Raw genomic sequence first — 16478 nt, 5'->3', positions numbered from 1 at the left:
GATTGAGAATCGGTGGGGGATTGAAATCCTGTGTTGCAGGCCAGACTAACATAAAAGAAACATCTTGCAAACCTGTAATCTGTGCTTTTCTTTCCTCCAACTATCCATATAATTCTTCAGGATAATAGCAACATCATAAGGAATAGGAATGTTTTTCCCCCTTCAAAATATCAGTATAAAATGGAAACATTCCAGTAGATTCTGGAATGCCCTTGACTGCCTCAGCAGGGCTTGAATCACTATGACAGAGCAAGCATATAGATCCAAGGAAACACAGCCTAGAGCTCCCTCTTTAGGATTTGGGGGGGAAAGAAAAATGATCATGAGACTCAGCTGAGTCATAGTCATCATAGCCATCTGATGTAAGTTCCTTCAAGTAGCCCCAAAGGGCCCAGCAAAAGGGTTTCCAGAGGGCCAACAGTTTGTTGTGAATTTTCTGGTCTGCGAACAAAATGGTCAGTCAAAAAACTAAAAGTACACCAATGGATGTGATGGCATTTAGACTGCCTGGACAAAAAGATTCCCGTTAACTCGCTTACACCATATCCCTCATGAGAAAAAGGAACCTGGGGTACAGTCACTACAAGCCCACCTTCAGCACATTTAACTGGCACGTAGTTGCCATTTTTTCCTACTGGGCATGCTCCTATACTTTTGACAATGGTATAACATATATAAATTAACCATAACTTTTCCCCACTTCATTTATGAGGGTCAAACTACATGCAATAGGGAAGGCAAATTTGTTTATTCCTATCTACATTCACATAAAAATCTAGGATTTTGGGAATGGATGAGGGCTGATTGTTACAAGAAGTGGGCTAAGGGAACAGAACCCCGCACTGCCAGTTGCTGTTGACACCTGTCATTCAGTTCAGCCCCAATTAACAGAAGGACTGGGAGAAAATGTCTCAAGTAATACAGCACAGGAAGGCAAGGCCCTACCATTATAGAGTAAGATGATTGCCCTAGGCAGCTGATTTGGCCCAGCAAATAACTAGTTATTTATTACTATGGTATTTTTACTGCCAGTGAGAGGGAAAGGCACTTGTTGGATCTTCTGCCAAAATAATTTTACATGTACCTTGGCAGGGGCCATTATTTGCTGCTCTGTTTCAGGCAACAAAATGTCTTGGATCAGTCCTATTGCCATATTTTCTTTACTGACGCTGCTCCCATGTCCTGAACAGCAGCCCAATGAGCAGATACTGAGAGACGATACTTCTCCCAGCACTGAGATAAGTGATGGAGAAAACCCCAGCAGCTAAATACCTGTGGCAAGGCACAGTTGAGGAGACATAACAACTGCATCCGCAATAAGAAAAAGTGGTAGAAGGAAAGGCCGTATAGATTGAATGAAAGCTAAATATTTTTTTTAAAGAAGAATTTATTCTGTCCCCCAGGAAGAATGCTATGTAGGATACCTAAGTAAATAGTAGACTGTACTTGAGGCATTTATGCATTTTTCTGCTCTGTGATTTCCCACTGCTGCAGAGGCACTGAGAGGCAAAATGAGTATGCACAACAGGTACAGGTTTCATTTTCTTACTAGGCCAGCAAGAGAGAAGTAGATGAATTAGAAAGAGAATGGTCATGGGACTCAGGTGAGTCATTAGCAGCTGAGCTAGTTTCCTTTTAGATAATAAGGGCCGCAACAGAGCTGCTGGAGTGGAATGGCAAGGGCTGATGTAATTGTTTTCTTCACTTCAGAAACCTCTAGAAAAAGCATGATGCAATGAGAAAACCAAACATGAATTCACTGATAAAAGAAGGAACTTGCACCCCCAAATCCTGCCCCTAACGCGAGCCTTACCTAAGTGAGCAGTTGCTCATTTAAATGTGGATAGTAAAATTCAATACATCTGAGAAAAATATGCCCAGACCTCAATTGGGGCAGGGGAATAAACACTGACTCCAGTATTACTGTTCTAAATAATATTCAAGTTGCTAATAAAGAAATATTGCTATCACTTGATGGAAGTGTGATGTCCTTAAGAAATACAAAGCAGTTTCCTATAACATTCCCTGGTAAACATTCTCCACCTTCACAGTTGGTCTAATCTCTCCGCTTGCTGACACTTCCTCACCTTTTGTGGCATAAATGAAGCACTGGAGTGCTCATCTAATCATTAAATAGACAATACCTTCACCTTACTACAATGCTCCCCATAATTGAGGGCTGCTTTCTTTCTGTTAAAACCAATGGGGGGCAGTTGCAATATCTTGAAAATCCAAAGTCCCTCAAACTAAGGCCAGGACGATGAGTCTGATCGTTCCCTTACACCAGGGGTCCCCAAACTAACGCCCGGGGGCCGGATGTGGCCCAATTGCCTTCTAAATCCGGCCTGCGGATGGTCCGGGAATCAGCATGTTTTTACATGAGTAGAATGTGTCCTTTTATTTAAAATGCATTTCTGGGTTATTTGTGGGGCCTGCCTGGTGTTTTTACATGAGTAGAATGTGTCCTTTTATTTAAAATGCATCTCTGTGTTATTTGTGGGGCATAGGAACTTGTTCATATATTTTTTCAAAATATAGTCCGCCCCCCCCCCCACAAGGTCTGAGGGACAGTGGAGTGGCCCCCTGCTGGAAAAGTTTGCTGACCCCTGCCTTATATGGTGTAAAACATAGCAAACCTTCAAAAATTCACAAGAAATCAATGGTTTGTCTGATTCTCTTCATTCCAATGGCGTATTACTCCTAAAGGGAAGGCAGATCCAGGCTACTGCCTTCCTCCATAATCCCCTGAACATACCACTCCTCCACAAGGTGTGAAATCAAACCCCACAGTGGGGAGGCAGGAGGTGTTCAAGAGCAACAATGTCCCAAACAGAAATCCATCAGTACAGTGGATTGTGACCAATCTTTTCAAGGCACACAATCAGGAAAGCTGGAGGCCAGAGAAATGTGTAATACAGAGAAACCCATATCTAATACGTTACTAACTCCATTAACCAGAACTACTACTACTACTACTACTTCTCCTCCTTCTCCTTCTTCTTCTTGATTATTATTATTTCTATCCTTCCTAATGCAGCCCAGGGTTGCAAACAACCAAGCAATAAAACAATACAATTAAAAATCTATGCATAGTTAGGTAAGCATAAATTAGGCCATTTCAATTGGCTTAGAAATGGGCTGCATGTCACTCAATGTATCACTTTACTACTCTGAAATGCGAAGAAATTTGAGCAGTGGACCCTTAAGGAGAAAGGTTATAAACACTGAAAAGGAAACTGGTTCACAATTATCTACCATCAGCTACTTAGAATATTCAGATGGCATCTTCTGCAAACTGCACATTATCTAACCAGCTTGAAAAGCATGCGAGCAATTATCTGAACAACATATTGTGCAGCCAAGAGCCTTTGGAAGTCTAAAATGTCACCTCTGATGTGAGTAATATTTGCACTGCTATCTGATTCAGGTTCCAGAACTGCACATCCAGAAGAATCTATTAGCTTTAGCTAAGAAATTGTTCCAAAAGTGTGAGGAGAAAAAGAGGGTCAGTTACCTAAAGCGAAGGACCAGAATGCATAAATATTTTTTTCCTAGCTGTTAACATATGTTACTATTGTTATCATGTTGTTTTATTTCAGCAAATAGGTTTAACGGTTCTGACAAGCCCCAATATTAAAACCAACCATCAGCTGTTGGATAGTACAGAAGACTGAATAAATCACTCCTAGGTGAACAAAATTATATTTCAATACTACCACCAACTTCAACATTAAAACATCTGCATTAATCTGTTAATTTGAAAGTACTGCTGTATGTGGTTTTTTTTGTTTACTCTCCAACATTCAGTTTAACTGTTGCATGTTCAGTCAGGCTTTAGGCCTGGTTTTGGAACGGCAACTGCTTTGGTTTCCTTAGAAACACAGCCTTGGCCCAGAGAGGGGCAGGGCAGGTTCATGCAACCTTATTAGTTTTCTTGGACCTCCCAGGGACCTCTGAAGCTGCCTGGGTTGTTTGGTGAAGACACTGTGTTGCAATGGTTCCACTCCTACTTGGATGGTAGATTCCAAGGAGTGGTGCTGGGCCATTACTCTTGACTATATAAAATTTCACAGGGTTCCATTTTATCCCACTTACTACTGTTTAATATCTGTATGAAACCACTGGGACAAGTTATCTAGAGATGGGGGTCTGGTCACTAGTGTAGCTGAGGGTTGACACCAGGGGCGCAGTGGGTGGATGCGAGTCCCATGCTGTCTTTTCAGGCGGCGCAGTACCTGCAACTGAGGGAGAGGAGGAGGCGGGTGGAGTGGACTCAATGAAGGCGCCGGTTCCGCACAGCGCACCCTACCCCAGCTTGCCCCACCCCAATAGATACTGTTAGTAATGTTCTGACCCAACATACTTTGGAGAGTTGCAGCCCCTTTAAAGCAGGGGCAGGGAAGCTTTTACAGGCCAACAGTTTACATTCTTAACAGGGCAACCCTCTGGGGGTGGCTAGAAGCAAATGCCAAAAAGAGAAGAGTGAATAACCACATTTGGCCCCAAGGTCTAATATTCCCTGCCCCTGCCCTAAAATACCAGTTTACTGTCTCTGGAGACACAGGTGGTACAGTATACTAAATGTGACCCTATTGGGATTAAGACAGCCATGCTCCGTTTTTTCAATTGCTGCAGTATTATACAGTGGCATTTGAAAATGGCCCAGAAATGTCAGCAGTTCCGAAATTCAACAGCAAGATACTTAACTGGTACTGGTCAATATATTATGCCAGTACTTTGCCACTTGCTTCACTGCCATCCTGTTTCCAAGCCCAATTAAAAGTGTTGGTACCATTTAAACTTTAAAGCCCTCATGAGCTTTGGGCCAGGTTACCTGAAGGGTCACCTCTTTCTATATAGAACACATTTAGAAGCCTTTCTCTGGAAGCCCCAACAAATGAGGGGTAGTAGGACGCATAGGCGTAGCCAGGGGGGCAGCTACCCTCCAGCAAGTAAATAAATATACATAACTGATCAATTGTGTTGCAGATAACTCAGTTCTGTCCCCCCTTAACATAATGCCTGCCCCCCCCCAAATAAATTCTGGCTATGCCCATGGTGGGAGGCTACTAGTGTGGCATCCTAAGTATTACATTCATGTCACACGGCATCTAGAAATACATTGAATGGCCACTTCTGGAAGCAGGTGGTTCGGTTGATCCCCTGGCTCAGCAGGCACCTTCTTGCTGCTTAAATTGGCACTATGTGCGGGTTGAGGTTATGGGAGGCATACCTAAATTAACATGGCACAAAAATGTAAGGAGCATATCCGGACAGCGGGGTGGTGTCTGAGCCTCTGAGGAATAGTGTTTTTGCTTTAAAGCATTCATACTGAGCCAAAACTGTGACACTAAAGAGGGATCCGTTCTTTCCTTGAGTTGCAGTGACAGAGCCATCAATAATCCTCAATTAATGAGCTTCATCGTCACTTTCACTTCGGCGAGAAACCAATTTTTGAGGGGGCTTTTTGTTAGCGACCTTGAGCAACCTCCTACCCCACTTCAGCCAAACGTTTTAAGCCCCGGCTGGGCACGAGAGACGGGAAGCTGTCCGAGGCCTACCTCCTCTTGCCCAGCCTCGTATGTATTAGATCCAGCACACAGTGAGTAAGCAAACCACACCGGGCGCAGGAACCGGAGCGGGCGAGGCAGCAGGAGGAGGTTCCACGTCTCGCGTGTTTGTTTAGCTCGCCTTTGCCACCTCCCGCTTCAAAAACCACCTCGCCTTTGTTGCCTGCTTTCCTCCGCCCACCTCTCTTTCTGTAGGCCGCGGACGCGGAGCAAGAAAGTGCTGAGTAATGCTTACACACGGGGTTTGCAAAGGGAACTAAACCGCGTTGGGGAGATCAGACCTCCTCCTCCGAACCGCTCACGAGGAGGCAAACGAGACGCCACCTCCAGGGGCACAAAGGATAATTGGCTTGCCTCCCCCTCTCCCCACGTTAAAAATCATACGACTGACAATGACACTACCCGTGTCCTTGGCGTTCTCCTTCCTGAGCAGCAACCCCGCTCCCCTTTGCCCCCCCCCCGCCTCCTTTCATTCCAGAAACAGCCTTTTAGCGCAAGGGTCGCGCACGCCCCCTCTATTATTGTTGTTGTTGCCGCTCCTCCCCTGCTTGTCTCTCTGGGTGGGGACTTTCCCAGCTCAAGCCCGCCCTCTTTGCAAAAGCGCCTATAAGAAGCCCGGGGACGAGTGGCGAAGCAGCAGGCAAAGCAGGCTCGAGGACTGAGAGTGAAAGGAGGGTGCCACGCGGAGCGGTGTCGTCGTGATCAGGTCCGCCCTCCCGCCTTCCTGCGTGAACCAATTCTTGCTGCGCCACTAGATCCAGCTATTGCCGCCGCCATGGCTCCGATGACGGTGAAGGCCTACCTGCTGGGCAAGGAGGAGGTGACTCGCGAGATCCGCCGCTTCGCCCTCGACTCGCCTGCCCGCTACCTGCCGATACGGGACAAGATCGCCGATCTTTTCCAGGGGCTGCTTCGCAATTCCGCAGCCGCCACAGGCGCCTTTCAGATGTACTATAAGGGTGAGTGGGGGACGGGGGGGGACCGTTAACAGGCCACCGTGGTGTTTTATTTCCAACTCCGGTTTTTTATTTATTTGTGCGACAGGATCGCTGCAGTAGCCTTGCACGCAGAAAGGAGATTCCGACTAAGCGTCGGGAAGACAGTACGTCTTCAAACAGTATGTCCGTTTCTGACAGTAAGGTGTTCGACAGCGGAACTGACTCCCACGAGAGGTGGCGGAGTCTCCCTCAATGGAGGCTTTTAAGCAGAGGTGTTGGAGGGATGGCCACCTGTCATGGATGGATTTGAGAATCCTGCATCGCAGGGGTTGGGCTAGATGACCCAACTATAATTCTCTTCCAGCTCTATAATTCTATGATTCCATGAAATCCGGCCTGGGAAACCTTTTTCAGTCACTTGATCTCTGGGTCTGGGGAAAGCTGCTTTGTGGTTCAAGGTACAGCAACAAGGCCAGGGAAAAGGGTGTTTACCTTTAAAAGGCGCCTTTACTTTAGTGAATTGATAGTCCTAAGGCTTTTCATGCTAGATCTTGGAGGCAGGGCTCTGTGTAGCCGTTATTGCTGCCTGTCGGGCTGAAATCAACAGGTCAAGGTTTCCCAGACTAGGTTGTGCAATGGAGAAGCAGTTGGAGGTTCTGTTCGGTGCCTGTGTGCATAAAAAGCAAAGCTAACAATATATGCTTTGCTCATTAACCTTTTGTAGTTGTCACGCCCTTCTGCTATACTCGCTCAAACCAGCGCTTAATCTCTAAATGAAATAAGATCTGGAGTTCCGGTCTCTTAGGAAGCAACCTCCCTAGTCTAGAAACCTTACTTGCGAATGGAAGCTGTCTCTGATAATGTATAAGAAAAGGCACTCTATACTAGTTCGGATGCAGTCTTTTCCACACAGTTTACTCCTCCAGTGTTGAGGCCTTAGCACAAAAACTGCTATCTATGTCTCATTAAACCTCAGTGCAGGTAACAACCTCAATTTACCTGTTGAGGTTGGATGGAGAGAGGGAAGGCACTGCAGTGGCCTTAAGTGCTCCAACTCTAAATCTGGTTGCAGTTGCTCATTGCTAGTCCCACCATGCATACATACACCATTTCATACATACAAATAACCAAAAGTGTGTGGGTGACCCAGTTTTTCACCTGGGAGGGTGGACACTGATCAAATAAGAAGGTTCCGTGTGGTTGCATTATTGATACTCATACAGAGTGCAGTAGTGTGGAATCTTGCTCTGATATGTATCAAGGGATCCATGGCGTGAAACTAACATGTAAACAGATGTATGCTAAGTTATTTTGAATATGCTCTTGAACGATTTGGGCAAAAAGTATGGCACATAGAGGAGTGACATAAGCAGCAGGGTTTCCATTGCAAAGAGGGGACTGCCACTGCAGGCGTACTAGCTACTGGTGTCCAAATTTCTGTTTGGGAATTGTCAACATGTTTCCTGAGGGTGGTGGGATCCCCTTAGTAGTAAGATATGACGTGATAGGATATGGAGCTCATTGGTACTTCTCATAAATTCATTTAAAATAAGTGCCATTGTGTGATGTTGCACAGTGACTTGCAATCCAACTATAAATGTTTGTTTAAGCATGTTTGTACACATGGGCAGAGTTACTTCATACTGGATATTCCTGTAGCAACCAGAATTTATTCTAGGGAGCTCTGCCAGCCCTGTAAGTCTTGCACACTTTTCAATAGAAGTGTTAACCACTCTTGACTATTGGTATGTAAGAATATGAAGTGTGTGAGAACTGCACTGTGTATTAAATAGTTTTCAGAGGCTGATTGGTGAGTACACAAGAGTGCAGAAAACTATCAGACTGTTGGTCCATCTGGCTCAGTATTTCTTAAACTTACTGACTGAAGGTCTAGCCTTTACAGCAGCATTTCTGCATGCAAAGCAGATGCTCTGTCATTCCATTAAGTATTACTTCCAGAAGGCAACCCGGTAATGCCTGGGCTTCCCAATTATGAGGAAAGGTAGCAAATTTATTTGTACCTGCATGCATGTTGTGTGCTGTTTTCAGTCCTGCCTGAAGGTCAGAACTGATTGGCAATGCCTTATTTTTGTACTACTGAACAGTGCATGCTGCTTTTAAGGTCCTCTTGAAAGGAATGCTGATTCCCATTAAAGGAAACATAAACAAAGGCTTTTCTCATCTCAAGAACCAGGTGTTAGGAGGTTATTGTCTGTTGCTGCTTTCATTAACAATAAAACCTCCAATAAAACCTGTCCTGATCTGCCATGATAGGAATTGTAGTCCAAAAACAGCTGGAGGCCACCAGGTCGGGGAAGGCTGCTCTTTTTAGTTGTTGTTTGTTGTTGTTTAGTCGTTTAGTCGTGTCCGACTCTTTGTGACCCCATGGACCATAGCACGCCAGGCACTCCTGTCTCGCACTGCCACCCGCAGTTTGGTCAAACTCATGTTCGTAGCTTCGAGAACACTGTCCAACCATCTTGTCCTCTGTCGTCCCCTTCTCCTAGTGCCCTCAATCTTTCCCAACATCAGGGTCTTTTCCAAGGATTCTTCTCTTCTCATGAGGTGGCCAAAGTATTGGAGCCTCAGCTTCACGATCTGTCCTTCCAGGGAGCACTCAGGGCTGATTTCCTTAAGAATGGATAGGTTTGATCTTCTTGCAGTCCATGGGACTCTCAAGAGTCTCCTCCAGCACCATAATTCAAAAGCATCAATTCTTCGGCGATCAGCCTTCTTTATGGTCCAACTCTCACTTCCATACATCACTACTGGGAAAACCATAGCTTTAACTATACGGACCTTTGTCGGCAAGGTGATGTCTCTGCTTTTTAAGATGCTGTCTAGGTTTGTCATTGCTTTTCTCCCAAGAAGCAGGCGTCTTTTAATTTCGTGACTGCTGTCACCATCTGCAGTGATCAAGGAGCCTAAGAAAGTAAAATCTCTCTTTTTAGTAGCTTTGTATAAATCACTGCCTAAAGCATCGGTGCATCTTTACTAGAAATCAGCTGCTGGAACAGTAATTCAGTTGGTAGCTGAGAACTGCATAGCTTTTCAGTGGAAGGTTACATTTCTTTCATCAGAGCTACCTTGCATTACATAGCCTGCAATCTGAAGCTTATTTGCCTTTAGATTTTAATTCAAGTAACTGAATAAAAGCTGTAAGTCTGTCTTCTGAAAGCACTACTTTGCTATGTGAAATAAATGTGTAATCAAAGGATACTTTGGCACACATGCAGATGGCGCTAGGTAACTCTCTTAACAACAGACTTGCATACAGCCCACAGAGTACATATCGAGTCCAACAGTGTTTTCTGCTGCCCTATGCAAAAATTTCAGGATAAGGCTGAGTACCTGCTGTCAAAGTGAGTTAACTGTTTTCTTATTTCAGATGAAGATGGAGATATGATTGCTTTTTCCAGTGATGAAGAACTGAAGCTGGCCCTGCCCTGTGTGAAAGATGGGATTTTTCGCATTTATGTTAAAGGTAATCTTAGCCAGTTTAGTATTCTCTCTTAACTGCTTTTGGCAGCTAGTGTTTCATGAGAATGGCTGCTACAGGATTCTCACTTGAGAGTAAGGTGAGAATCTATGAACCCCAGTGACTTAATGGGAATTTAAACTGCATTGGCAAAACCAGTCTTGAAAACTAGAAATTCACCCAGACCCAGTACAAGGGTTTGTTTGTTGGCCACTGCATTTAAATCCCTTGAAGTAGACTTTCCCCCATTTTTTATTCCACCCTTATTCTTTCATTGACCATTGTTCCAAGCTATTTTTGACATGTGTGATATTGTTTTTCAACTAATACCAATGTATAGTTGGAATGCAGCAGCAGTCATGAGGTGGTAGAGCCCAGAAACTAGGCCAATGGGAGATTATGCCTTTCCCATAGAAACTCTAGTAAAGGAGATTTGTTGAAGAACTGTAACATGAAGTGTATAGCTGATCCAAAGTTTACATGACCAGGCTTCGTTGTTGTGCTCCAAGAGGCTTGAAATTCCTCCTAACAAAGCTGTTGCATACCAATGGGGCACAAGCCACACACTAAAAGAAAGCTCAGTTGGACAGAAGTTGGCCGTTTCATGCTAGATTTCTGCAAGAAATGAGACATTGCCAGACACATGGGAAAGGGTGAGTATCCATCAGAATAGCATGCTAAGAGAGGAATGGTGATCTAGAAGAGATCTAGAATTTGCCTTCTCTAACATTCCCCAATATTGGAATTAGTGGTTTTAAGCCCTGAAATAAGAATGAGCATTTATATTCATAAATTATGAGCATCCATATTTAGAACATTCTTAAATATGCAGAATGGGTATATATTGTATAACCCTCTGCTTATCATTGTTCCCTGCCCACTCCTACCTTCAGAGCAGATGTTGAAACCCCCCCAAATTGGGAAGGTTAGAATAGGAAAAGTTATTGGTGGCCCTGATGGAAAACTGAGTCTGTTGGTTTTTTTAAAGTCTTAGGATATAATAGAGAAGGCATTTTGCAGACTTGGATAGCAGAGACTGCTGGTGAGCAAAATATATCAGTAACAATAATCTCAGGTTACAGTAAGAGCCATGCTGAGAAAAAGACTCAGTAGCTACTCTCCTTTGGAAATAGGAAAACAAACAAACACGCAAGTCATATGTATCTCTGGTAATTGGAACTCATGGATCTCTTGTCTGCTGGTACAAACTGTGCCATGAAGATTTAAAAAAATCAGAGTTGGCTACAGTAGTTTGTGGTGCAACTTGATAGGAAAACAAAGTTACGATCACTCATAACAAACAAGTCCTTGATGAACTGGGTTGTCAACATTTCTGCAAACAACGCTTCAGTCACTTTTTGCAGAATGTGACTTTTACATTTGTCATCCTCTATATACAAATACTGATTTGACTCTATGTTCATGGTTATCCACACCACAAACACATGGGAGAGAGGTAGTGGCAGACACTAAAGGCTTTTATGAGAAATTGCTTAGTTCACTTCTGGGCAAAACAAAGTTGGAGGTGCAGGGATGAATAAAGTATGCACGCTTCCATTCCTGTCCTTTTACAACTGTCCAGTTCTGCAGCTCGATGGGTATTGGTTCATTTATCTTGGGCATACTTCAGCAACAGCCTGTGTTTGTGTCCTTCAGAGAAAAAGGAGCTGAAGCGTGACCACCTGCACCGCCAATCCTGCAGCCAGGAGCGCCCACCGAACATGGTGCATCCCAACGTGATCTGTGATGGTTGTGATGGCCCAGTTGCGGGTGCAAGATTCAAATGCACCGTTTGTCCCGACTATGACCTGTGCAGTACTTGTGAGGGAAAGGGTATCCATAAGGAACATAACATGATCATGTTTCAGAGTCCATTGCTCCATCCATTTGAGGTAAGTAACATGAGGAAAAAGTAGTCGCCCAGAGGGGGCTGTAAAGATCATCTTGCCTAAGATGAATTGCAACTATTTTCTAAAGTGACAGTTACCCCTAACAGCATGTTCTTTTACCCTTTAGTGGCTTCCCCGAGGTCGCTGGCTTCGTAAGATGAAACATGGTGTTTCACCTTTTGCGTGGATGCAAGGCTGTGGTCACCCTTGTCCTGCCCGCAAGTGTCAAAACCCTGGCCAGGCACAAGGTAGCACCACTTCTCAGAGCGCGGCTCCTGAGCAAGGTATGCGTTTAGTTTTCTGATGACCATAATGGTGATTGTAAATGCAAAATAAAAAGGCAAACTCTGTCCCAAATTCCTTGCTTTCAGGAATTTACTTTTGAATAGATGTGTTCAAGATCTCCTTTAAGAATGCTACATTGAGTTATAAATCAAATCATATTTAAGAGCTAAAAGAAACTTAGTTTGTTAATCCTTGTATTTAATGTTACTCATCAACTTTTCTCTTACAAGATCTATAAATAACTTTTCCCCCTTATTAAAAATAGCTTCTAGCAGTCAATCTCAAGATCCCAATGCCACCTTTTTGAAAAATGTCGGAGAAAGTGTTGCTGCATTTCTGGGTCCGCTTGGTAAGCAGTTGCTTTCATCTGGCTATTATTGCCTTTCATCTATGATTTGCCTTCATACTCTGCATGTGGGCTTTCAGAAGTATCAAATGGTTTAAGTAGCCTTTTTTGGTTTGATCAATTGGGTCTCTTACTAGCTGCTATACAGGACATGTGGGCCTTCTATTTTGCCTTACCCTTTCCTCCCAAATAGTTTTATGTCAAAAGTCTTCTAATACTATGGTTAAGCTTTTGGGGGGGGGAGTGGTCCTAGCAATAGTGTTTCATTTGTGTTTGTCTTCTCAAATACTAAATGCCATTACATAGGAGAAACATAAAGGCAAAAGTGGGCATCTCCTGTGCTCTGATTTTGGAGTTTAAGGTGACTGTCCTTCAGATGTATGACTGCACTGTGCAAAGGCAGACTATAAATACTTTAAGCTGTTGTAGAGCAATGTAGTCCAAGGAGAAAGTTGGCACTGCAGGTCAGTCAGCAGTAGGTGAATATTACAGAATAGCTGGCACATTGTCCATCTTCTCTCATATCAACCAGCTATCAGTCTTCACATTCTCCCCAGTGATTGCTCAGTGGGAACATGAAACCTCTGTCCACAATTCCTGGACAAGGTTATTGGAGAGCTACTTTTGTCTGACCTTCAGAATGGGAAACCGTTGCCATTCTAAGGAGGAGGGGGAATCCATCCAAGAAGGCTGCATTCAAATCCCTAGAGATGTAGATGTAGACAGAAACATAGTGATTGGAGATTATTACCAGCTTCCAACTTTTAAATTGTTTTTCTAGGTATTGATGTTGATATTGATGTGGAACATGAGGGACAGAGGAGCAAAGTGTCACCTAGTAAAGAACCTAGTTCTGAGAAGAGAGGTTCCAGTGACCCGACCGGACCAGAAGCAAGTAGCAACAGCAAACCAGCTGCAGATGCAGATACTCTTACAGACCAGCTGCAGGAAATGGCAGTATATTCTCCCGCTACACAGATGGAAGAAGAGGAGGGGAACCTCTTGTCAGAGGTACGAGTATGAAGATCAAACTGTCAGTTCCAAAATGTGCAGTCAGTAGGGTAAAGATGTACACAGTTCACTGTATGCTTGTCGATAAAATCAGCACTGATGCTTTTTATATTGGGAACTTAAATCGATCTTTCATTTTCCTATGCAAGACAGAGTACTAATTTTTTTTAGAGATGGTCATGAGTAGTGGTAATCTTCTAGCCTCTGTACAATAACATACAACAGAAAAAATGTATTATTTCTAAACACACTAAAGCTGCAGTCTTAACCCCACTTAGGTGGGAGTCAGCCCAACTGAATTCTGAGTATGCATGGTTACTTGGCAGGGCATTCTTTGTTCGGTTTTCCTGGTGGACATTAGGCTCTGAAAAGGCAACATATTGTATATTTCTAGCTTCAGGGCTCAGGAAAAAAACCATGCTAGATATCCTGAAAATAATCAAGAGTATATTATTGACCAAGAGATGTTTGGTAAGACAGCATGAAATCCATTGTCACATGTGGACTTCTGCTTGCACAACAGGACTTCCCACTGCAGCTCCCCACTTACACTTGTTCTGGGGGGCCCCCCAGTGTTGTGTTGTGGAGTGTGGAGGTGCTGGAGGGAGGAGGAAGTACTATTGTACACGTGGAAATCTGTCTAGTGTATGTTTTAAAGCCATAGATTAGTAACATCAGCATGTATAGAAGGGTTTAGTTTTAGATGTGAAGCTAGATCTGTAATACACACTGAAGTGGCTAAAATTTTCGTGGAAGATTGTGGTTAGCAATGTTGCATTTGATGTGTTTTCTTGGGCATCAAATGTCTGTTTAGCAGTCATGGAAAATCTTAGAGAAAGTATATCTGCAATATTCCTTAAGGTGAGGGAGGCAGAGAACTTTAGTGTTGGGGATTATAAGTTATATATTGCTCACTGGCTATAAGTGTGTGTGCTATTGGTAAGTAACTTCATTAGGCGCAGGTCTTTTAAGGGGTACTTTGTGTTATTCTGAAGCAGGCTCTCCACATTGTGTTTTTGTGCAATCCCAGGAACCGGCTGAATCCAGCAGCAGTTCAGGGGGAGATGAGGACTGGACCCATTTGTCTCCAAAAGAAGTAGACCCTTCAACTGGTGAACTGCAGTCCTTACAAATGCCAGAGAGTGACAACCCAAGCTCTCTGAATCCAGCTGAAGCTCCCACTAACACAGGACCAACAGGACTGCGAGAGGCTGCACTCTATCCTCACCTTCCACCAGGTAAAAAAGAGATTGGAAGGCTATATACAGCTCTGGCATGTTAGGAAATCAAATCCTGTTTGCCTTGGTTACAGACTAATATTACATGTTACTTGCTGAAACCTGCATCCCCTTACCCAAGAGTAAGTGCCACTGAACTAAGTGAGTTTATGTCCGGAGTAGACATGCATAGGATTGCATTTGAGTCACATCTCTTCTAAAGCTCTTGAATAGTATTATTTACAAGACAACTTGGTCACTTGAACTTGAGTGTGTAGAAAGTTCGTTAGCTGCATTTCAGTATAAGCTTCCATGGCAACATACAACTAAAATACAACAAAACAATAAACCATAAGCCCCAACACTAGTTTATAAATGTCTTTGTCTGTCTGCAGGTCTAATTTGGAGAAGAGCATGTCATGATGATTGTAAGGCTTGAGCAGATATTACTAAAGGAAGTTCTTCAGGAGTCAGGTCTTGAGCTGTTCAGGGCTTTATAACTATCACTTGGGTTGCCAGGATAACTAGAAAGATTGTTACCTAATCAAGGTCAGCCTCAGCTGGTCTTCCTATTGGTAACTTTTCCTGATAAAACTTGTAAAAGTCCAGTTTTTAAAGAACACAACCTAGGGATAGGCAATTGCCCACAGCATAGCTGCCAAGTTTTCCCTTTTCTCGCGAGGGAGCCTATTCAGCATAAGGGAAAATCCCTTTAAAAAAGGGATAACTTGGCAGCTATGGCCCACAGCATCTTAAAACAGCCAGCTGTGGATTTGCAGATTGGGGTGGAAATGTAGGCAAGGTGGTACGGACAGCTGGATCAACTAATCCTATTTCTACTTATTTACAGAAGCAGACCCCCGTCTCATTGAATCCTTGTCCCAGATGTTGTCTATGGGCTTTTCTGATGAAGGAGGCTGGCTCACTCACCTGCTGCATTCCAAGAACTACGACATTGGGGCTGCTCTGGATACCATCCAGTATGCCAAGCAAGCAAAAACTTCCAAATAGCACCTGTGTAACTCATAATTCTTAAAGCAAATTGTTAAGGCTGCTGCAACTGAGTAGCCTACCTTTTTATATATTTTGGCCCCTGCAAGGCTCTGATTGTCTTTCCATATTCTAAGTTCATACTATCAATAAAGATTCACATTAACTTTCCCCACTTAATTCAGTAGTGTGTCTAATTTGTGGTAATACTTCATATTGCAGAAGATACTTGGTAGGTGCCAGTACTTAAAACAATGGATGCTATTAGGCACAAGTTCTGATAGCTGGTCTGGGGTTTTTTTACTCTCAGGTGGTGAATCAACTGCAAGCCTTGCTTTCACAGAAAGGAATGGTTTTGGAAACTTGGCTGAAAGGTGGTTTTGCATTTCACGTTACATTTGTGGCACTTTCTGTAATCGGTTCCTGTACTCAGGACCTTGTATTCCACAGCTGCACAAGCTAAGCAGCAGCTCTTGTGTCTTTAAAGAGGACGTTCTAATCATGGTGAACATGTCAAGGACAAGTAGCAAAAATCTGCAAGTGGGGTTGCTAAGGCTTGCACTGACTGGCTGCAGCTTGTCTGCCTGGGTCATGAGAAATGAAGGCAGCTGACAAAAAAGGGTCCTAGGGTGTGATGGAGCAGAAAAAGTTTTAAATACATAGGCCTATCATTGTTGTGCTTTACCCCATGACCTGAGAATTTCTGTCACGTTCTATGAGACAAGTTAATGAACAGTGACACTAATTTTTTAAC

At 43.6% G+C, this 16478-nt stretch overlaps 1 protein-coding gene across 1 annotated transcript; it reads left to right on the top strand.

Annotated features, from left to right (window-relative positions):
- Nucleotides 1-6190: 6190 nt before the first annotated feature.
- SQSTM1 (sequestosome 1) lies at nucleotides 6191-15904 on the top strand. The gene is made up of 8 exons (XM_035105639.2): nucleotides 6191-6529; nucleotides 9897-9992; nucleotides 11643-11878; nucleotides 12003-12159; nucleotides 12426-12509; nucleotides 13288-13517; nucleotides 14548-14755; nucleotides 15585-15904. Exons 1-8 carry the CDS (start codon nucleotides 6346-6348, stop codon nucleotides 15743-15745), a joined length of 1356 nt encoding a protein of 451 aa, XP_034961530.1. The 5' UTR covers nucleotides 6191-6345; the 3' UTR covers nucleotides 15746-15904.
- The last annotated feature ends 574 nt before the right edge of the window (nucleotides 15905-16478 follow it).

This window comes from Zootoca vivipara, chromosome 2, assembly GCF_963506605.1.
Source record: "Zootoca vivipara chromosome 2, rZooViv1.1, whole genome shotgun sequence".
Classification (NCBI taxonomy): Eukaryota; Metazoa; Chordata; class Lepidosauria; order Squamata; family Lacertidae; genus Zootoca; species Zootoca vivipara.
The sequence above is the reverse complement of the archived record's forward strand: the minus strand, read 5'-3'. Positions and strand labels throughout refer to the sequence as shown.